Raw genomic sequence first — 24198 nt, forward strand, 5'->3', positions numbered from 1 at the left:
CATCAGTATTCTGTATAGATATATTCTCCAACCAGTAGATTGCAGTGTTTATAAGTTACTAGCTGCATCTATGGTAAACTCTCTTTTCTCTGAATCAAGTTTCTTCTTTTTGTGTGAGGTAAGTGAAATCATATATCTTGAAATTTAAAATGCATATACAGAATAATCCTTAAAGTGATTCTAAAGGCTGGGTGTTTTTGGTATCCTAATGCATTCCCTGCATTAAGGTAAAAAAACACCCTACTATCCCCCCCCCCCCCCCATCTAAACCCTAACCTGAGCTTATGAGCAATCCAGCATAGTGCCCAGCTGCAGTCTTCTCTCCTCCCTTCTCTTCCTCTTTTTCACAGAGACTCAGACAGCAGCAGCAACCATTGGCTGCTGCTGCTGTCAATCAAATGGCATAAGGGCAGCACAGTGTCTAAATGGTTAGCACTTCCACCTGGTAGTACTAGGGCCGTTGGTTCGAATCCCAACCACAGCACTACCTGTCTGAAGTTTGCATGTTCTCCCTGTGCCTGCGTGGGTTTCCTCCGGGTACTCCAGTTTCCTCCCACACTGCAAAGAGATGCTGGTGGGTTAACTGGCTCCTGTGTAAATTATATATATATATATAAGTAACTGGAATAAATAAATAAATAATGAGGAGGAGGAATTGGAGCCAGGACCAATCTATGTTGCCTGTGTCAATTGATACAGGTAGGGTGGCTCAGGAGCAAACCCACAGGCCCGCAGAGATGAGGAGGAGCCTGGAGCACTGAGGGGGTACCCCAGAGGAGGAGGTTCAAGGCTGCTGTGTGCAAAACCACTGCACAGATCAGGTATGTATGACTTGTTTGTTATTTTAATAAAACATTTTTGAGGCTTTACAATCACTTTAAAGTGACTAAATTATATCCTTATTCTCCAAAAATAATCCATACACTATATCTACTTAACATAATTTACAATATCTACTAATGGCTCTGTAATCTATAATTGTTTCTTAATGTGTTTTTTTACCTCCTTGTAATGTCGACCATGAGCTCCCAAACCTTTTATTTTAACCCCTCAATTGTATTTGTTTGGAATAAGCAGTGGTTAGTTGCAGTCATGTGCACTTCTCTATACACACAACAAATCCCATAGTTCATAGTCCCTAGTCCCTAGCTCATTTAGGGATTGAGCAAAAGAGGATGGCTACTTTCCTACATACAGTGGGACCATGGAGAACAAACATAGACCCATCTAAAGCCTGGTACACATGATGAGAATATCGGGTGAACAATTGTCTGTTTTTTGTTTTTTTTCCATTGTAGGCACATATCAAAAACAAATAGGTTACTAGAGTTACAAAAGTTCTCATAAAACAGAATACAGCTTTCAGCAATGATGTAATGTTTTTTTTTACGGACGAATCCTGTATTGATTAAACAAAAATCGTTTGTTGTATTATCTTACGAGAACATTTTTTGTGCCTGTCCCTTCAGATAATTCCACATGAACTGCCGTGATCAGCTCTTGAAAGCTGTGTACTAACGATCAGATTATCGGATGATTGCTCGGATAGTGTTTTTTTGTCCAATTTTCTCTTTGGGTGTACTAGTGTATCACTACCCCCGCTTGTATTTTTGCCCAGGTCTCCCCATGCTTTGTCCCACAGCCAGGCTCAAATAATTTAACACAGCCAGGTACACACACTCTTTCGTTTGTCTTCAATGACCAGTCTAGGGGTGATTGTTTTATTTTTGTTTTATTGGGATAAGGATTAGGAATTCAGTAGGATACTCCAAAATTAGAACTATTCACAACTGAGGAGATCTATTATTTAATCACTGTTGAAGTCCTGGCTGAAAGAATGTAGCAGACTTCTCTTTAAAGTGTAGCAACAAGTAGTTTAGGAGTGAGCAAAGTGCTTTTAGCAGCAGTAGTAGTAGTAGTTGGACAAGCTCTTTGGAACACCAGCCAGTGTTCACTTTTTTCCTCAGACCCATGCTGACTATCAGGCACCAGAGGGGTAGCAAAGTACGCATAGTCCCCAAGTTCTTTCAATGTCTGTAATCACAAGTCCAAGTGCAGAATGGCAGCCTCCCTCCAATCTTCCAAGCAACTCTCTCCAGTGATACCAGACAGATCTTTGGCAGACAGTTCCCCTCAGTCAGTTCACTGTAGAACCAGGGTCACTCTTCCTAACTTCAGGCCCTCAGGTCGCCCACCCATGGCCCGCATGGCAACAAGTGCCAGGCAAGGCAAGCCTGCCTCCAACCTGGCTTGTTGCAATCCTCTCCAGGGAAAGACTCTGAACCCATGTGCCCACAGAACATAAATATCACTCCCAGTTTGCAACGGGGCCACCCTCCACTGCAATTGGCCAGGACCATATCCATATTCATGCTATTCACTTGCCTAGCCCCTACCTATGTTCTGGAAGGCTCTCATAGCTTCCTGAAGGCAGGTGGAACCCAGACAAACTCAAACAACACCAGAGCATCATGAGCAGACCTGACTAATCAATTATAGCACTCTGTTAAGCAGAATACTGTACAACACTGAATTTACATAACATTCTCTCTGGTAAGCAGAGAAACACAGCTATACTTATCCTAACTATACACATCCTAGCACCTAACTAGCAGGGTGTTACACTAGGCATAACAGGAAGTCAAATCACAGCCTCAAAATAAAGGAATTAAGTGGTTTGGGGGAGGATGAGAGAAACAAAAGGGAAATTACTGAGGTTTTTTTTTTTTTTAAACCAGAGTTTAGAGTCATTTTATAGAGGAACTACAGACAAATCAGCATGTCATTCTTCAACTAGGCCACAGCAAAAACCCAAAGGTTCTAACCATTTCTCACTGTAAAATTGATTGTATTGTTGTACGTGTTCCTATCAAAAAGAGCCTATTCACGGGAATAGGAGCCTATTCAATGGAAACTGAGGGAAAATTTCCCTAATAGGTGCACAGATTACAGCAAAAACTTAATAAAGCCTACTGTAGATGCCTTCGAGTGTTATCCATTCTATCACAAAAAAAATCAGAAAAATGCCGCTTTGCATCTACTACATGAGTAGGACCAATTTGAGGCTTTGTTCATAGTATATGCTGTATAGCAGTGGTCACTAAATGGTGGACCTCGGTCCAAGAACGACCCTAGCAGCGCTCCTTTCTGGACCACCAGCCCACAATGACAGATCCACCGCTGAGCAGGGCGGTCGTCACAGCAACTGATGACATCATGTGTGCGCCCTGTCCCTTTGCAGATCACTGTCTCTCTGGCTCCCACTCCCTGCCTGTACACAAGCATCCTTCAGCAAGGATCCTGGCACAGCTCCTGTCTGCCCTCAAGGTAGGGTGTAGTCTTACAGGGGCACTCTGATGAGCACATTTATATTAAGGGGCACTCTGATGGGCACATTTAATGTTAAAGAGTCACGCTGATGGGCACATTTAATGTTAAGGTGCACTCTGATGGGCACAACACAGAATGTGCCCATCAGAGTGACCCTTAACATAAAATGTAGCCATCAGAGTGCCCCTTAACATAAAATGGGCCCATCAGAGTGCCCCTTAATATAAATGTGCTCATCAGAGTGCCCCTTAACATACAATGTACCCATCAGAGTGCCCCTTAACATAAAATGGGCCCCTCAGAGTGCCCCTTAATATAAATGTGCTCATCAGAGTGCCCCTTAACATAAAATGTGCCCATCAGCATGCCCCTTATTTTATATTAAGGGGCACTCTGATGGGCACATTTTATGTTAAGGGGCACTCTGACAGGCCCATTTTATGTTAAGGGGCACTCTGATGGGCATCTTTTATGTTGAGGGATACTCTGATGGGCACATATTATGTTAAGGGGGCACATACTGTGGAAAGGGGCACTCTAATGGGCACATGTAATGGAAAGGGGCAGTCTGATTGACACATGTGATGGAAAGGGGCACTCTGATGGGGTACTTTGAGTGTAAGGGGGCACTCTGGCGGGAATATCTGATGTAAAGGGGCACTCTGATGGGGACAACTGATGTAAAGGAGCACTCTGATGGGCACACCTGATGTGATGGGAATACATGATGTGAAGTTGCACTCTGATGGTGACATCTAATGTAAGGGGGCACACTGATGGGCACACCCTATTCGGACCTTGGCCAGAAGAAACTTTTAGTGACCGGACCTCCTTGAATTGTAATTCAATACCCCTGCTGTATAGCATATAACACATGCACATTCTAAATTTATACTCACTAAACTACCAATCTACCTGTTTTTTTAAGTAACTTTTAGGCTCTTTGTCCTTAAGGTACATTCTGCTAGTAGTCCCGTTTGTTAAGTAAGCCCCTACTGTATCTTCTATTACATGTTGGTTGTGCGAAGATTATCATTTCAATTTGTTCTTTTTCAAGTCGTTCTTTTCATGATTAATGTTTTTAATGGTCTACTTGCACATGCAGTTCTATTTCAAAACACTACTTTCCTTGCTTATGAACCCACCATAGCAGCACAGTGGTAACACATTACAGTTTTAACATTTTCGGTTTGTGTCATCAGCTGATTTGTTTGACAGATAATTGCAGCTGAAATCTATGTGGTAATATTTGTAATCCTGAAAGTATTACCGGTATATCATTCAAGCCAAGTAGAGTTATCACAAAGCTTTGTAATGCAACAATTATCTGTATTAGTCTCTTTTACCACAGTCTGTGAAAATCACACTCCATAGTGGAGATCATAATTACCTTTCCCTGACATATTTCAGACAATTTATGTTGCATACAGTATATTTAAAGATAAAAGGGAAAAGGGGTTATTGTATCAAGTAAAACGTTTATTGAACAATGGACTTTACAACCAGGATAGAAATATTGCGGAATGTAAACTTCCCCTGTGATAGCCTGGGCCATGGCAGGTCCTCTTTTTGGAGAGATCTGGGGTCTATTAGACCCCATAGCTCTCCTCTGGCCTCCAAAGCATCAGATCACGCAAAGATAAGTGTGATCTGATGCTTGTTCAAGAGGGTAAAGTCATACAGTGGAAGGAACATTTGTTCCTCCCACTGTGTCTCAGGAACAGGATGCCGCCAGTCACATCCTTACCGGGCTCCCCAATCACACGGGAGAGCACCGTAAAGGCGATGGGAGGTGGGGGGATGACCCCTTACCGCCGCCTGTAAAAGTAATCCACCTGGTTTTTAGCCACTCGGATTACTTTTACAAGACACAGAGTCACTGGGGAAAAAAAATTATATCTCAGTCATCGCTGCAACTTCCCATCTAGGGACATTCGGGTATGTCCTATGACAGGAAGTGGTTAAATTACATTTTTTACATTTTATATATTACTTTTTTTGTAGCACTCTCCTAGGTTGCTACTGTAGATTAGGTAAATTATTTTAGCTCCTCTCTAGCCAGAGGAGCAGGGGTTAATTGGTTAGGAAGGCTTTGCAGACCTTCACAGACTATGATCTTGTTACCTCCCCCTGTCTTCTGGAACTTTCTGGATTGTGCCAGAATCTAGCGAGTAAGGGGCAGAGGCTGTAGCCTGAATATTTATGGAATTTACACCAATCCCGGGAAAGCAGGGCCGAGGAGGTGTGGAAACGACCCATAAAAACCAAGAAACCTGGTAGTCTGGGAGCAGAATCTGGGGTCCAATTGTCTGGAGGGACCCCCTGTGCTGGGGGCTCTGCCACTGTGGCAGAAAAGAGAGGGAGAAGCCAGAGAGAGAAAAAGGGAGAAGAAGAAGGCTCCAGGATATCACTCAGCCTTAGTTCCAGCTAGGCTTAGCTAAGGACTCCAAGCCAGAATCAGCCTGTACAGCAGCAAGATCCATGCAGCAGCACTCTGGATTCAAGGAGCGGTTTAAAAGGATTGAGTACCTACCAGCCAACATACCCAAAGCCATAGAGAAGATAGTGTAGTTCAAGATCACACATGACTGGGACCTAGGACACAGCATGAGTGCAGTGCAAGACAGCCAGGAGCACCTCCCAATATCTCTAGCTTGGATCAAGAGCAGTCAGGTGCCATGCAATACAGCCAGGTGCTGTGTGCACAAATTTGACATTTTGGAACTTTTGTTCATTTTACATGCTGTGTCATCATTCCTGTTGGTGTGTGTGACAGAGGAGTGGGTGGAACAGAACACACACGGAGAGCAGGAATACACACAAGGCTTTTATTGAAAGGCAAGGAAAGCAGAGTTCTGGTAGGCAAAGTGGTAAATCTGTAACACCGGGCTAAACACACTACAGGGATGGCAGGACTCTGGCAGACAAAAGGGTTAAGTCCAGCACACAGGGCAAAAGGGTTCCAGGCAGAGTAGGGTTAAGTCCAGCACACAGGGCAAAAGGTTCTGGACAGAATAGGGTTAGGTTCAAAAGTCAAAAGCAAAAATCCATCCAGGCACAGTGAGTCGCAGGTCACAGACTGGTACAGCAAAGTCCAGGGGCACAGGGCAGCAATTCAGGGTCCACAGAAGTGTTGTCCTGGCCGCAGCTTCAAGACCACACAGAGAACAGTTACAGGAAGAGCAGAGAGGAAAACAGAGTCCCAATGTCCAGGAAGCCACATAGACAATATGAAACTACAATACCCAGCAGTTCAGAAAGCGAAGCACAACCCATACAAGACTATCTTTCTCAGCAGTTCTGCTTAGTTTCTAACTTTCTTCTAGGAAGACTTGAAGCCCTCAGCTCCTGTGTGTTCATTACAGGAGTAAACTCAGAAAAAGGGTGTGAGTCTTTCTGCCAGCATAGGGAAAAATATATTGTCCCTTCAATTCAACCAAACCTCAAACACCTTATGCAGACACATCTGGCTTTTTCCAGCTGCCAGACACCTTGCTGTGTGTGCCTCCTGATGAGATCAACTTAATCTGCCACCCCCTGCGGGGCACAGGAACGCCTAAATTTAATTAAGCAGACAAGCTGACTGCTTAACACACTGTTAGGTTCAACAAAACAACACAAAAATAAAATAATATTTCTGCTCTCTGTCACAACCCCTCCCCCTTTTTTAAAACATGTACCTGCAAGAGGCCTTAACAGGCCTTGTGCAAGGTACATGTAGCAGTTCCCCAGCAGAACCATCTAAGTGTTCATACAGTATAACTGCTTGTTATCTGATGGTTAAGTGTGTATTGAAGCTCACTCCAGCAGGGCATCATGTGGGTGTATGGAGAATGTTGGCTTATGGGCACATTTGAACCCCTGTAAAGATAACTCAGTCTACTGACCAGGGGCGGACTGACAACTCATGGGGCCCCCGGGCAATAGGGGATCATGGGGCCCCTGTGTCCTTGCCCAAAGTCAAAAAAGCCTATGAAAAAGATACCAGGGGCATCTCATGCTGACCCTGGGCCCTCGGGCAGTGCCCGAGTTTCCAAATGGTCAGTACGCCCCTGCTACTGACATTATCTCTACACCAAAGTGAGGCTGTGGAGTTCTTCCTACGTCTCCTGGGACAATTGGCCTGCATGTGCCCCCTCTGTCTGCAAGTGCAACTTTGGGGCTGGTGTGCCCTTCCTGTATCTCTCCACCTGTTTTGAGAACCCCGGGAGGCTCCCTGAATCATTGGGCTTTTGGCAGGGGTTACATGAGGCCTTACATAGTTAACAGGGTAAGTCCTTGATAAATGTGTGTCTGGCCTCAATTATGTTCTAGTCTTCTGTTCCATTCCCAGAGAGTGGCTCTGGGTCACACTCCCCAGAAATTGTCAATCAAGTTCTCCAGGATCATTCCCCAGCAGAACATCAGCAGGTAGGCCTGGCATTACCCCAACGGAACAAAGTTTTTCCCCAAAACCATAATCCAGCTGAACTATAGCCCCCAGAATATGTTTCCTGGCATCCCCCGCTAGTTCAATAGAAATGCCAGGGTCTTGATTGATCACTGCAAGATTCAATACACAGGGATCCACAATTGTCAGGAAGGCACCTGTGTCACGGAAACCAATAACCTTTCTGCCGTCTATGGAGACCTCCTACAAATGCTGCTGCCCCTTCTCGGGGTAGCTTGGAGTAAGTGCACAAACTCCTTAGACTCCTTGAGGGGTGTCAGTTGCTCTTGGAGGCATCCATTCACTTTGGAATGGTGAGAGGCTCTTTCCTCCTGGCACCAGCTGCACATCGAGAGCAGGGCGAGGGGTTTGGGTCTGGGGAGGGTGGATGTATCTTGGGCATGAAAATGCACGGGTTGTCTACATTCATAACACCAGCGATCCACAGTGACCCTGGAGGGCTGGGTTATAGATAAGGGGGTGGTAGGACTTAGATAAGGTGAGGGGGTGACATGGCTCTTCAGGGGGCAGGCAACACTCAGGGTCCCAGGAACTTCACCTACTCATCACAGGTCCTCAAACGGCTGTGTTGTCCTGGCTGCAGCTTCAAGACCACTCAGAGCAGAGAGGAGAGCAGAGTCCCAGTGTCCAGGAAGCCTCATAGACAATATGAAACTACAAGTCCCCGCAGTTCACCCATATGGAAGAAAAATATATTTGAAATATATTTTAAAAATATTCTTCCCAAATATATTGACATATATTTGATACACTACAATTTTGGCCTTATTCAATATATTTCAAAATATATTTCAATAAATAAATATATATATTTATATATATATATATATTTTGCATGTTGAGATGCATTTTTATTACAAAATATGTGAAAAATATTTTTAAAAATACATTTAAAATATACTGTATGTCTTTAAAAATACAAATCTACATTTTTGGAATGCATTTCCAAATATTTGTAGAAATATATGTTAAAATTACTTTTTTATATGTTAAAAAAAATCTGAAAATATATATTTTAAAAATATATATTTTTTAAATATATTCTTCATATTTCTTTTAACATATAAAAAAGTAATTTTAACATATATTTTTAAATTTTAAAGACATACAGTATATTTGAAATGTATTTTAAAAAATATTTTTCATATATTTTGTAAAAAAAATGCATTTCAACATGCAGTATATATATATTTTGAAATATATTGAATATGGCCAAAATTGTGGTATTTCAACTATATGGCAATATATTTGGGAAGTATATGTTTAAAATATATTTCAAATATATTTTTCTTTCATGTGGGCAGAAAGCGAAGCACAAACCATACAAGACTATCTTTCTCAGCAGTTCTGCTTAGCTTCTAACTTTCTTCTAGGAATACTTGCAGCCCTCAGCTCCTGTGTGTTCATCACAGGAGTAAACTCAGAAAAAAGGTCTGAGCCTTTCTGCCAGCATAGGGAAAAATATATTGTCCCTTCAATTCACCAAACCTCAAACACCCAGTGCCAACACGTCTGGCTTTTTCAGCTGCAGGACACCTTGCTGTCTGTGCCTTCCACTGAGATCAACCTCATCTCCCACCCCCTGTGGGGCACAGGAACTCCTAGATTTAATTAAGCAGACAAGCTGACTTTTATATTTTATAGTTCTGCTCTCCGTCACAGTGTGCAGCTCAGTTTGAAGCAGTCTACAACACCCAGAGACTTTAGCAGTTTCTCAATCGTTTGTAAATAAGCATCAGTTGGGGCCTCCCATGTTCCCCTAATCCCTATCCAAGTTCTACCCAAAAATAAAACAAAACAAAGAACCAAAACCCCTGCACTGATTTCTGGAGCCATTTGCAGTGTGTGTAAAATTCCTATTGCCTGGCTGTGGGTGCTGTGTTGGGGGGAAAAGGCCCAAAATCCAGTGCCTCTTTCAGGGGTAGCTCTATATTTCTTTGAAGTGACTGTAGCGAATGTGGAGGAAGCACATCTTCACACAAATGCACACAACATCATTGAAAGATGCATAGTCTTCTGTTTTTTTCATGCTTTGCAATTACTAGAACTCCAGAAATGATGTGTGCATTAATAGCTAAATAAAAGCAGATCTAAAGCCAAATAACCCTCCCTTCTGTCCTTTTGCTTTCTTTAATTTTAGGAGCCCAGAAACACCTGTCCAGGAGAAAATGCTATAACAAACTTCCACATTAGCTGGTTATGGGTCAGAATCTATTGATATTTTGCAAAAATGAGGACACAGTGCATAACATATAGAAAATTACATTATGACCCAATGTATATCTGTATATAAATAGATAGATACTCACACAGATAGATTTTCAGCTGGTGCGTAAAGTGGAGAAGTACAGGTTGTTATATGATTAGGAATCACTTTGAACGTACAATGATTATAATGTGGATGATTATATTTTTCCCATCAGGTTGCAGAACTCAAAACTGTGAAGCACGCACAGACACAGTTACTACAACAATCTGTAAGTTTATTTATTTAATAATCATACAACTCTGACTAATTCTTTATTGGTTGTTAGAGAATACTAAATCAGTCACCAAAGAAATTACAGCTTTCTTCAAGGTGGACGGTCATATTCTCTATGTTACGGATAACCTGTAAAAAAGAGCTATCTGATTAACTGTATTGCAGGTCATAGATGGGTTGTTTATCGGCCGAATTTTCGTACGCACGAAAAAAATCGGCCGATATTCACGCCGTTAGTGGGGCCAGCCTGTTGGCCCTTTTTCATGGATCTTCTCGTTTATTTTTATTGGTCATGCTGGAAAATCCACAAAAAACGGCTGTTTTTCGTGGACATTGGTGGCAGCATCGGCAACGGGGCCGACTGATTTTTCATTTATCGGCCAACAATTCGGCCAATAAACGGCCCGTCTATGGCCAGCCTAACATCTCTGATCTAGGGTTGCCTTTTCTGAGCTAAGCCTTCTCATTATATGCTATTGATATAACTATTGTTCATCAGACACTGTTATAATTTTTACCTGCCTGCGTGTGGCCATTATTCCTTTTTTGTTGTATGTTGTACAAGAAGCTTCTTTTGAAAATTAATAAAATTTGTTACTTATAAAAAAATAAGAAATTACAGCTTGCTGTATATCACTATGAAGAAACCATGAAGAAAGAGCCCTGGTGAGAACTGGAACTAGGAATCTAGCAATGCCCAGCTCTGCCCTCTGAGTCACCATGCTCACCAGTGTTTGCAACATTTCCTTTGCACAGACTGAGGCTTAGCAGATTAGGTATATTCTCTTTTAGTAATTGACAGCCGCTGCCGCGAATGGTGCGTGCCTCCTACCCGGAAATATAAAATCCTGTATAAATATACGTGATTTTGCGCACCCGTGCTGCAGTATTTCTGCTATAGGGTGGACAGGAAGTGGTTAATGTAAAATTTAGGCAGATATAAAACACACATGGAATGTGACAGGCATAAGTGCAAGTACAAGCAGCCAAAGAGTTTATGTGTTGATAAGAAGCATGCTGATAGGAAGAGAAAGCAGAGTGACGGAGTTGAGCTCATTACTGTGCTGCTTCACCTTTCACTGTCCAGTCAAGGCTGGGATAAGTCCAGGACAATCTGGGCTCAGGGAAAATGGGTTGCATGATGCTGACTAACAGTCTGAGGACATCTCTGGATTGAAGATGAATATTGCCGCAAAAGCTGAATTTGTTATTTTATCTTTTAATGGGCTTTTCATTTTTGACTTGCTATTTTTGGCTGGAGTTCTTCCATCTCTTTAGCAAGACAGTGTCTTTACTACTGCATCGTTGGTAACATGCCAGTCTCTTTGATGACATGGCAGTCTCTAATTTCAGAGTCTAATGGCAGTATTACTAACAAACATGGCAGTGTGTCTAACATGTCAGTCTCTCTGATGACATTGTTTATCTCATGACATAGGAGAACTTTCTAATAACATGTTGTACACTCTGGTACCACATGTAACCATCTAACTTTGTTAAACAAGCAATGGATAGTCCAAGGTCCTATGTTACACAACTATCACAAACATGTTGTAACCACTCTTTTTCTGCCATGGCATGCTACAGTATGTACTATGTAAAGGTTTCCTCTCTCCCTTACTCGGATATTAGTAGGTGTAGCCAAACATTCCTGAAGCCACAAAATATAGCCACTATTATTCAACCTCACTAGACTCTGGTACCACATGTAAGCATCTAATTTTTTTAAACAAGCAATGGATAGTCCAAGGTCCTATGTTACATACCAGTCACAAACATGCTGTAACCACTCTTTTTCTGACATGGCATGCTACAGTATGTGCTATGTAAAGGTTTTCTCTCTCCCTTTGGTATTGGTAGGTGTAGCCAAACATTCCTGGAGCCACAAAATATAGCCACTATTAATCAGCCTCACTAGCCACATACATATCTCACTCAATGTTACTAATTTGTGAGGTATGCAGCACAACAGTCAAAACTGTAAATTTTTTTCTTACAATTTTTAACATTTGTAGCACCCTCCTAGTTAGAGTATAGGATGCTAGGTAAATTTAGTTTACCTCCACTGTAGCCAGTGGATCAGCTGTTGATTGCTTTATACTGCTTATTATTTTACAGGCTGCTGGTCTGACTATTGTCTTCCTGTATTCTAGAGGGTTCTGGAATTACAGTGGGAGGATAAGCAGAAGGGCAGTCTGAATATTTATGAGGACCCATCCAATCCCTGGGGAGGTGTGTCCATAGGTGGTTGGAGATCCCATAAATAGTCTGAGCAGGAATTGAATTGGTCCTGGGTCCAGTCCTGCAGGAGGAGTCCCCCTTTCTAAGAGGCCTCTGCCCCTACAGCAACTCACTAGAACATAGCATAGCTGAGGGGCCTGTTTCAAGGGTGCTAGCCTGGGATTTTTTATCTGGGGAGTTTGCTAAGGAGCACCTGCTGAAAGTTGGAAAAAAGGTGTCTGGCTGTCCTGTGATATTCTTCCCTCACTGAGGAGTGTTTGGTGGATATCAGAAGGAGGCAACTGATGATCCTGTGGCATTGTGAGTACTGACTTGCGTTCAGAGCCCTAGTGACTGTGTTCTAGTCCCTTTCCCTTCAGAAGACATTAGTAATTCCTTGTTCTGCAATGGGCTTTCTGAAAATTTAATTACAGCCACTGGTTCTGTTCCTATGCTCAGAAACTGTGCAGTAGTAGAGTGTCCTCCGGCTGTTCAGTGTTCTTGGGTTATCCCATGTTTCCCTCACCCCCATCCAAGTTAATCTGCATTAAAAGCATAAAAAGACAATCCCTAGACTGTTATTGAGCCAGAGAGAGAGAGAGAGAGAGAAGAAATGAGGTGTGCCTGGCTGTGGTTGCACTAAATTGGGGAAGGAATCGGTTATTACCTGTGGCTCCACATTTCTCCAATTAACAGACATCAATGTAAGTGTGTTTTGATAAGTAAAGGTATTCCATGTGGCTTGCATCATCATGCAGCCCTAGTGCAATAAGCTTAAAAGAAAAAACATGCTTGATTATTGGGTTAGAACTGGGTTCTAGGAATCACAAAGCTGCACATTAAAGAACAGACAAAAGTCCTTGGAGAGGGAGAAAGTAGTATTCTTGTCCCAGGCCTTTGGACCATACCTTTCCTTAGGGATCTGCAACGGGACATGCAATGCTTTCTGAGGATTTACCCCCCTTCCTGACCAGGCCATTTTTTGCGTTACTTTAACTGACAATTGCACGGTCATGCAACACTGCACATAAATTAAATTTATGTCCTTTTGCTCCACAAATAGAGCTTTCTGTTGGTGGTATTTCATCACCTCTGCAGTTTTTATTTTTTGCGATATAAACAAAAAAGGACTGACAATTTTGAGAAAAAAAAACAATATTTTTGACTTTTTGCTATAAAACATATCCAATAAAAAAAAATGAAAAAATCAAATTTCATCATAAATTTAGGCCAAAATTTATTTTGCTACATGTCTTTGCTAAAAAAAAATCCCAATACATGTAAATTAATTGGTTTATGTGACAGTTATAGCGTCTACAAATGGCGGTATATATACTGGAATTTTTATTTTTATTTTTTTTATAATAGTAATGGCGGCGATCAGCGACTTACAGTGGGACTGCCACAGGCATTCTGTCACTGGGTGGGAACTGACTAACTGCACTGACATCCCCGGTGACACTAATACAGTGATCAGTGCTAATAAAAAGCCCTGAGACTGTACTAATGACACTGGGCAGGAAGGGGTTAACTTTTGGGCCATCAAAGGGTTAACTGTATGCTGTGTGTGTTTTACTATGTGTGCTGTTTTACTATGGAGACATGCTGCTTTCTATTTCTCTGCTGTGCAGAGAAATACAAAGCAGCATGTCCTTGCTGGCAGGAGAGAGAGACCTGTGGTGTTTACACACAGGTCTCTCCCCTGTCAGCTTTACACGGCGATTGCTGGGTGACGGCGAGGAATCTCTGGCCAGGACCAGGTGATTGACATCCCTATCCGCCAATGGCACGTGCGCACCCCTTACCTGGGAATGCAAATCACATATATATGCTGTATACGTGAGTTTGCGTAGCACTGTCGCCCTGTAGCAGTAGTTTTACTATAGATTGGTGGGCAAGCGGTTAAAACATCTTTTTATTGGTGTTTCAAAGAAATACAAGAAGACATACCACATCAACACAAACGTGTTCAGGCACTTAGCCCACGCAGGGGCATCATGTAAGTAAACTAGCAACTATAAGAAGCTGTGGGACTGCCCTGAGTGAACAATAAACAGCACAGTACAGGCATGTCTCGTGTATGGAAAAGGAATGTTAAGCATGTCATCTCATCACACAACTAAAAAAAACCCCAGGCATCTAGTGCTCACCTAGTATAACAGATAAGACTATCAGAAATAATTACCAGGGGTCCTTCTTAAACAATTACACACAGGGGTGGACTGACAACTCATGGGGCCCCTGGGCAATAGGGGATCATGGGGCCCCTGTGTTTTTGCCCAAACTAAAAAAAGCCTATGAAAAAGGTACCAGGGGCATCTCATGGGGCCCCCTACTGACCCCGGCCCTCGGACAGTGCCCGAGTTTCCAAATGGTCAGTCCGTCCCTGCTTACACATTGGAAGCTGGGGAGGGTTCCACTAACCATTTGGAGCAGATCTTATATTTTTTTGAGCACCCTCTATGAAGGTAAGTATCTTGATTTAACGGTAATGTGGCATTAACCTGCTGTTTCCAGAAGGAAAGAAAGGTGGTGTATGCTTTTTCCAAGATAACATGATAGCTTTTCTGGCATAAAATAAGAGATGTCCTATCAACGTCCTCTTTGCCACCGTAGGGACCAAATCTTCCACCAGGCCCAACAAACAGATTCTTGGTAACAGAGTAATGGGATTACCTACAACCTGATTAATTAATGACAGATACCATGTGTGTCCAGTAAGTGCAAATTGCAGGGCAACACTAAGATACATGAATAAAATCACCAGGATGATGGCCGCCACACCAGCCTTTTGAAGAGAGGGAGGGTTGGAAGCTATGTAGCATGTATGGAGTAAGATAGACCCTGTGAACCATTTTAAACTGTATAAAACGATCCCGAAGAAAGACCAAGATTTTAAATGGGAAGTCCCACTAAACTTCCCAGTTTTTAGAGTCTAACTCAGACACATCATGGATTCAACATTGACGAAGTGAAGATAACGCAGAGGAGGATACCATGAGGAGATATGCATAAAGAGCTATGGCAGGCTTTTCAGAGCAGTCATGATGAAGTACACTTTCTAAATCAGATTGTATCCGTTGGAGTGTACCAGGGGAAAATTGGCTCCTGAAAACATGGGACAACTGCATGTTATAGAGGAAAAAGAGAGGAAGGAGGGACGTTGCAGTGGGATGTTAAATATTTAAAAAGGCATAATGAGTGGTTGGATACTATGTCGATTACCACTTTGATCTTATACTTAGTGCAAGCCCTAGACTTAGGGAGATTATGGAAGGATTATTTCATACCAGGGCATTAGGGGAGACAGCAGACCGTGGACAGCCTTCACATGAGAGCACCACTTTCCAGGCCTGAAGGGTGGTGAGCATAGAGCTCTGGGACCTCGGAATAGTATATATTGGAGGGCCTCTCGGAAGAGTAAACATTGGAGGGCCTTGAGATACTTTCTTATATATAACACCACGGGTAGCCCTGTACCTAAAGACATCTGTAGAAGGCATTCCCTGGAAATCTGAACTGGCAGGAAAGTTGATTTCAGCAGAATTCTCAAGTGACAGCTAGGAAAAGGAAAAAGGTGAATGGCTATATATGAAACCTACTTGACTTCCCATGATGTATCAAAGGGACTAGGCTGTAATAAAATGCACTTATTCTTTCAGCTGAACGTTATTTTGCCAGGTACAAATATACTTCCTCAATGAATAAATATGTTGTTATTTTATTACAGGTGATCAAAGTGTAATGAAAGAAAATGAAATCTATGACAGGATTTGGCACGACTGAATACTTCTGTGAATTATAAAAACTTGGCAAACAGAAAAAGACATTGTGTAGTGCCTATTTGTTTCTTTTAAATCATGAAGGACTATATTATACGACAATAAAACAACATTGATACTTCAGGATGTTATGTCTTATTAATAATAATAGATGAAACATCTTCTTTTCCTTGTGGCTCCTACTTTGTTCTTGGGTTGGTAGTACTTCATGGTGGGCAGATCCATCCTTGGAGTAGTTTCAACAGTTAAGTCTCAAATTAAGTTTAAGATTAAGTTACTTTATCTTAAATAAAAGAGTCCCAAATGATGAAACAAAAAAAGTCCATAAATATGTATGTGTGGTCAACAACCAATGAATTCCAGATATCACAGTCTTGACTTCGACGGATCACCCACATTTCACAAGCATAACACAAGCATAACACCCTGTGAAACATATGTGCTCACCTCCTGGACTGGACCTTAATCAATAATCAAGGTCAAACACACTTTTTCCTCTCTAGGGCTATACTCCAACTGGCTCCTTGCTCCTTTAAAACTGCTCCTGAAATTATTACTGCAGTCCAAAACTGCCTTAAAGCAACTTGAAGTTCTGATTCCTCCAATCCCCATGATGAGTCAAAAATAGAAACTGAACCAAAGTTCAGTTGGAGAGTTGTGATGGCTTGAATGTTGAATTGGGGATGTGCCTGCCTGTTGCTGTTTGGTGGTCCACATGGTGAATGTAACATTTGGGCTGTGACTGCTGATTGCCACATGTGGCTGGTGGAGTACTGACCCACCAACACACTGAATGTTTTTCCGCTGCAAGTTGATCCAAATAAGTCCACACCTTTTCAAATTTAGTCAAACACCCCTACTGGGCATGTATCAATTTCTTGTAGGGCAGGGAGGTGTTGATTAATTGGACCTATTGTGATATCGTAGGGGAGCTAATGGACATCTATATAAAGCTTGCTATACATGGATTTTGTCTGATCCTTGCTGTACCTCCTGAAATTCATTCTGTTGATGGTCCTGTTGGCACCAACTGTCTCAACAAAAGTCAGTTTTCTAGTGGCAGCTTGAGGAAGAAGTAAGCAGAAATTTCTCCTTGTATATAATTACTGTACATACTCTTTAAAATGCTGCTAATAAAAAAAGCCATTGTGCAGCAGAATTAAGGCCCCATATACATGGGACACTTTTGAACGATGAAAACTGACTGCTGGAAAACGTAGGCTACAAAATGTCTGTTTAACCACGTTTGCATAACGCGTTTATGCGCATTTATGTGCGTTTGCGCTTAGAAGCGTTTTTTAAAGATAAGCACAGGAGAACCTCCCAAATTCCCAGAATGCACTGAAAAGTGGTAAATTATTAACTATTTCAGACTGTTTCAGAGAAACACAGAGAGTAGAAGCAGAGACAGCAGTATGTGTTGAGATTAGCTTAGGTGTGAGTTGCTCATTAACATTTCTTTTGTTTCCAAGGGGAGGAAAGGTGTCTGGTGGAGTGAGTCATTAAGCTCACCTGCAGGAGGTCTTCATGAGGAATTTGAGGTGTGAATGGTCATTAGCATATCTTTTGTTTCCAAGGGTGGGAGAGGTCTGAGGTGTGAATTGGTCATTACAATGTGTGACAAGCTTGGTAGGAACATCCTGTGTTCAGTGTTTTGTCCATCTGAGTACCTTGAAAACACTTTGCATGCATTTTTCATGATGAAAAAGGGCTCTGGACAGCATCGAGAACTGGAAGAGTTTAAAAAATTTTGCAAACGCTTATAAACGCGATTTGCTGTGTTTAGCTGCATTTACAAGCATTTTGCTTTTGAAACGCTGATAAAATTCTCTGCTGAATGCAAGTTTTCTGCGTTCAAAAAAACGACTGTAAACTCAAATGCCCGTAAATGACGGTAAACGAAGATGTGTACATGGACACATAGGAAAACATTAGGGTGAGTTCAGGGGCTGCTGAAAAAAACGCTGAACAGCTCCTAAACGTGAGTTTATCAGATGCAGTGTACATGAGCCCTAGGCTGAGAATGAAAGTTTATATATGTGAGCCTCTATGGATTGCACAATTCTGCCAATCCATTGGCAGCAGGCTATTCTGGTGTTATGGCAGTTTACAGGAGGGAGAGGAAAAACAGGTGACACAGAAAGCTATAAAAATAAAATAGAAAATAGAGGTGTCCCCGTGATGGATATTTAGTGTGGCTGTGCTGTGCAAATTACAAGGTGGCTAGATTTTTAAATATTTTGCAGGTAAGACAAATATATAATTCAGCTGTATATATTACAGTGGGGATGGTGCTCTGCTTTAAAGATGAAACCCCTCATGTTGGGTGGCTTCCATAAATAGCTACAGAGACTTCTGCCTTTTTCTTCTTCTATTTGGAAGCATTTCCATTCAGCAATTTTATAATTGGTAATCCACCAATCCATTTGCCGATTGCTGGTTAGACATTGAACAGTGACCTTTTTTACTCATAGAGAGCTCAGTACACAAATTGTAAAGTAGTAAAAATATGTGGGTTACTTTACAATTCAAATTAGTAAGGTCCACACAAATTGCCTGTGATTGGTTGTGGGTTTGTGCAATCAATTGAGCCAATCTGATCAGTTACTACTTGTGGTGCTGTTATTGGTGTGAGATAATTTAAGGGATTGCATAATCTTTTAATATATTCCTTTTTTTTTATAAAAAGTAGCAAGGAAGTGGGAGTCAAAAAAGGTACCTGCTTCCTGGAAAAAAACTAGATTTGCCATTGGGTGGGGGAGCGGACAATGTTAACAACCTCTCTCAGCATTTTTACTGACAAATATCAAAAAATGCAGCGCTCTTAATAAAGTGCAAAGGTGACATATAATGCACAATCTTATGCGCTAATAAGTGAACATATGAGTGATGTCTTTAATGAAGACAATGATTGGTAAAATGTGACATCATTTCGTAGTGACACAACAATCAGCAATCAATTTAATATATATAAAAAGTCTTTAAAATATTCAAATAAAAAGTACTGCTGAGAGCTGCTGAGAGCCATGTGCTAAATCAGCGCCCATTTTGGTTCCTGACTTACATGCATGTTGATCCTTACCTGTTTACTGGCTATATCTATGCTATTACCCACCTGTTTGTAGCTGTTGCTACCCACCAATGTTTACTTATGGCTATGGATTGTTGTTAGAGCATATCATTATAGTATGCTACTCTCATTTGTACACCATCATTGGCAAATAAAAAATTGCTACACTATATTAGCCCTTTGTCTTGGTGGCTTTACTTTGAGCTACTAAAGGTGGTGTTCCTGCTGAGTCCATCTACTACCGGGTACTATCAACAGCAAGGAGTCCCCATCCGCTAAGTGACTCCACCGAGAGGTCCGGAGGTCTTCCTCAGGTTGTATCCAGTACCATTGGAGTGCCATTTACCTATCAGGTCCCAGATGACTACTAATACCCTTACATTACATGCGCAATATTAACATACATCTGGTGAGTGCAAGCACACCCCTTTTTCTTCATATCACTGAAGTCATGAGCACTTATTACCATTGATGCAAGTTCCCAGGAAAACTGGCATATTTTATTTGAATATTTTAAAGACTTTTTATATATATTAAATTGGTTGTGTCAGTGCAAACTTAGCAATACCCAAACGCAGGTGGCAAACGTAGTGTCTTTGCCTGCACTGACCTGCACCAGATGGCATGGTACAAACGTATCATGTGATCCGGTTGCTGTGTGTTTCAAAAAGTAGAGCATACACTACTTTTGGGGTGGTGCGGTACGATTTCAGCCCATTGAAAATGAATGGGGCTGAAATCGCACTGCACAGAACTGCATGTCAAACGCACAGGAACAGAAATACTGCTATAGGGCAGCAGAGCTGCACAAAAGCATATATATATATGTGTGATTTTGCATTTCAGGGTAGGGGGCCCTACCAGCACTGCCAATGGTGGCTTTAGCTGTCGATCACTGGGTCCAGATTCCCCACTGCCACCCAGCAATTGCCGAGTATCACTAACGGGGGAGAGGTCTGTATGTAAACAATACAGATCTCTCCCCTGTCAGCTCCTGCACACTGCTTTGTATTGCTCTGCATAGGGTGCCTTGGCAAAATGTCTAAAAATTGTCCAAAACTTGTATAGCCAGCAGGTGGAACAAGCAGCAGGTGGATGAAGCCTGCCTTTTTGTTACACAAAGCCACAAGTTTTCATTGTGCACCATTACGACCTTCTAGCCGCCGGCATCCTGACAACCACTGATATCGGTTGATAAGGAGGATGTAAGCTGCCTGCAGAGCATCCTTGTTTGATCCTCCCTTGTCCCTTTCCATCAGTGCTGGGGTAACATTATCTCAGTGATGGAGAAAAACTGAGGGAGTAGAGAAACACTGGAATACTAGTCAGTACCAGTGTGCAAAAGTGTATTTGCTTTAGAAGAATAAATCCCCTCTAATGTTGGGGGTCCTATATGTGTGGATGTTGCTGCGTTATTTAAACTATTAGAATAGTTTTTCACATTTAGAATGGGGTGCCTCAAGACTGTCGTTATTTTTAAAGGGTGCCTCGGGACCGTCCATAATTGTAAAGGGTGCCTTGGGACTGTCCATAATTGTAAAGGGTGCCTGTGGACTGTCTTTATTTTTAAAGGGTACCTTGCGACTATCTTTAAAGGGTGCCTGGGGACTGTCCATAATTGTAAAGGGTGCCTGTGAACTGTCTATAATTGTAAAGGGTGCCTGGGGACTGTCCATAATTGTAAAGGGTGCCTGTGGACTGTCCATATTTGTAAAGGGTGCCTCGGGACTGTCCATAATTGTAAAGGGTGCCTCGGGACTGTCCATAATTGTAAAGGGTACCTCGGGACTGTCCATAATTGTAAAGGGTGCCTGGGGACTGTCTTTATTTTTAAAGGGTACCTTGTGACTATCTTTAAAGGGTGCCTGGGGACTGTCTACAATTGTAAAGGGTGCCTCTGGACTGTCTACAATTGTAAAGGGTGCCTCGGGACTGTCTACAATTGTAAACGGTGCCTCGGGACTGTCCATAATTGTAAAGGGTGCCTGGGGACTGTCCATAATTGTAAAGGGTGCCTCGGGACTGTCTACAATTGTAAACGGTGCCTCGGGACTGTCCATAATTGTAAAGGGTGCCTGTGGACTGTCCATATTTGTAAAGGGTGCCACGGGACTGTCCATATTTGTAAAGGGTGCCTCGGGACTGTCCATAATTGTAAAGGGTGCCTCGGGACTGTCTTTATTTTTAAAGGGTACCTTGTGACTATCTTTAAAGGGTGCCTCGGGACTGTCTACAATTGTAAAGGGTGCCTCGGGACTGTCCATAATTGTAAAGCTCGAAAGAGCAGGGCCCTCAATCCCCTCATGTTTTGCATTGTATTGGTATTGTTCTGTCACATGTTCTGTCCCCCTTTGTAATGTACAGCGCTGAGCGAACTATTGGCGCTTTATAAATACTGTATAATAATAATAAAAAAGGGTGCTTCGGGACTGTCCATAATTGTAAAGGGTGCCTGTGGACTGTCCATAGTTGTAAAGGGTGCCTCAGGACTGTCCATAATTGTAAAGGGTGCCTGTGGACTGTCCATAATTGTAAAGGGTGCCTGTGGACTGTCCATAGTTGTAAAGGGTGCCTCAGGACTGTCCATAATTGTAAAGGGTGCCTTGACTGAAAACAGGTTGATAAACACTGAACTAACACACCAGGAAGTGAGCTGTTCCATCTCTGGTCATTTGCTGCCCTCTACTGCACAAATCAGTTATTACACAGACAAGCCCCGGGTGTCTGGAAGCAGATCTGCATGTTCCAGAACGTTCTGTGAATGTCCTGACAGACAGGAAGCAGCTCGCAGTACATAAACAGTTGCCTCTGGTGTCAATACATAAACGTGCAGACATAAGAAGTAATTTGTGGACAGATACCAACGAAGTGCTTTCACTGATAGGGACTGGCAGCAGAGTCATGAGGAAGTAGCTGATCACTTCCTTACGGAGGTCACATGACCGGTGTGCAGTGGGAGGAGGAGATCGCAGAGTGTTCCTGGGACCAGGTCAGGGAACTATTACTTTTCACTGATCAGAGATCTGTACACAGGAGACGGAATGGGTCAAAACTGCAGCAGATATGCATGGCAACCAATCAGCTGCTAGCCTTCATTTTCAAAGCTGAAGACAGAAGCTGATTGGTTGCTCTGTACAGCTGCTGTAGTTGTAGACCTCATGCACACCTTGGGACATTTGACTGCTTCTCCTAGACAAAGTTCCTGTCAGCAGCAAAGAAACAATTGGCTCTTGTAAACACATGGAAAGCGTTTAGGTGTGTCAGGCGTTTGTGCATGCATTCATTTCATTGGTCAGAATAATAATTCATGATGAGTTAAAGCGCAAATGCTAAACGTGTCTAGCGATAACGCATGTTAACACGCAGCAAAGGTTTATTTTTCCAAACTGCTGCTGTTCCTGGGCACGCTGGCGGTGGGGTTTTTCTGTCTAAATGCCTGAGTGTGCATGGATACATAGCCTAACATAGCGGGGCAAAAACTGCCAGACGCCCATAACAGCAGCGTTTAATATGTCCAATGTGCATGAGGCCTTAGTAAATGTTCCCCATCAGGGCTGTTGTTAGAAACCATAGGGCCACTTACGGCCAACCTGACAGGCCCCCCATACCACAGGGCCCCATACCACCACCCTAACAGGCCCCCCATACCACAGGGCCACTTACAGCCAACCTGACAGGCCCCCCCATACCACAGGGCCACTTACAGCCAACCTGACAGGCCCCCATACTACAGGGCCCCATACAGCCAACCTAACAGGGCCCCCCATCCCCACAAAAAAAAGTTTGCCATGCTTCTGTTTTGAATGAAAACAGTGAGTGATTGGTACTGATCACTCATTGTGTTCATTCAGGAATGGAAGGAGCTAGTAAATTACTGGAACCAATCCCCTGTATGTTTCTCTCTGCAGCAGCTGAAAGCTATCAAGGGGAAGGAGGAGAAGAAGCCAGCTTTCAGCTGCTGCAGAGAGAGCCATACAGGGGATCGGTCCAGTGATTGCCCCAATCACCCTTCCTGCCCACATCCGATTCACCCAGCTGCCTGGGCCCTGTACAGGAGGACTGGTGGTACCCCCTTATTCACAGCCCTGTCCCCCATAGAGCTCTGAGCAGGATGAGATGAGGAGGAGGTGACATGACACAATGGTGATAAGAGCCACTCATTGTGATTATGGATGAGCTCGGCTGTGTTCAGACTAGGATCTGAGCCCGCCAGGAGGCTGTCGCCTGTACTGGGCCAATCATCTGGGGGCATTTCCTGTGGTCACACATATACATGCCCCTGGTATGAGTGTGACTGCAGGTGATTGTCTCAGTACAGGTGGCAGCCTGCTGGCGGGCTCACACACACGGGTTCGGATCCTACTCCGATCATACGCGAGTCTCATCCCCGTATTATGATCATCTGCTGTGTTAGCTCTTTAGGTTCATTCAGGTTGCTTTTGAATAGTGTTGCTTTTGCATTCACTCTGACTTTAGGGTCTCACACGGGCATGCCTACCTGAACACTAGAGATGAGCGAATCGAAGTAGGCGAAGTGGAATTCGAGTCGAATATTGGAAAATTTTCGATTCGCGCCGAATCCGAAAAATAGCCTACTTCGGACGCGCGAATCGAAATTTTTCCTAAAATGGCGGCGGACATGTGCGGCGACGGAGCGGGGATGTCTGGGAAGGCGCGCAGACAAGGCGCGCTGACCCATAATGCATTCCTTAATGACATGTGATCGCATTAGCCAATCAGCAGCCAGGCAGCCAGCACTGTGTAATGGTCGAGCTATAAATAGCAGCCATTTTAGAATTCTTCATTTGCCTCCAGTCATTCAAGAGAGGCAGACCGCTCTGTATTAGGGACAGAGTTAGGGCCA

At 42.8% G+C, this 24198-nt stretch overlaps 2 protein-coding genes across 6 annotated transcripts in view; both read left to right on the plus strand.

The window, feature by feature from the left end:
- Positions 1 to 16355, plus strand: part of LOC149455910 (uncharacterized) — a 29651-nt gene extending 13296 nt beyond the window's left edge. Inside the window, exons 4-5 of the mRNA XM_089685726.1 lie at positions 10204 to 10257; positions 16213 to 16355. Of these exons, the coding sequence (XP_089541852.1) occupies positions 10204 to 10257; positions 16213 to 16268 (110 nt within the window). The 3' untranslated portion in view covers positions 16269 to 16355. The remainder of the gene's footprint in view (positions 1 to 10203; positions 10258 to 16212) is intronic.
- Positions 16356 to 22095: 5740 nt separating this feature from the next.
- Positions 22096 to 24198, plus strand: part of ZSWIM7 (zinc finger SWIM-type containing 7) — a 199765-nt gene continuing 197662 nt past the window's right edge. For 2 of the 5 annotated variants that reach the window (XM_089685728.1, XM_089685730.1), the window contains exon 1: positions 22101 to 22323. The gene's annotated coding sequence lies outside the window, so the exon portion shown is untranslated. The other 3 variants (XM_089685729.1, XM_089685731.1, XM_089685732.1) reach the window with 2 other exon arrangements.

This window comes from Staurois parvus, unplaced genomic scaffold (assembly GCF_062004578.1).
Source record: "Staurois parvus isolate SC_StPar_1 unplaced genomic scaffold, SC_StPar_1.0 ptg000382l, whole genome shotgun sequence".
In the NCBI taxonomy this organism is placed as follows: domain Eukaryota; kingdom Metazoa; phylum Chordata; class Amphibia; order Anura; family Ranidae; genus Staurois; species Staurois parvus.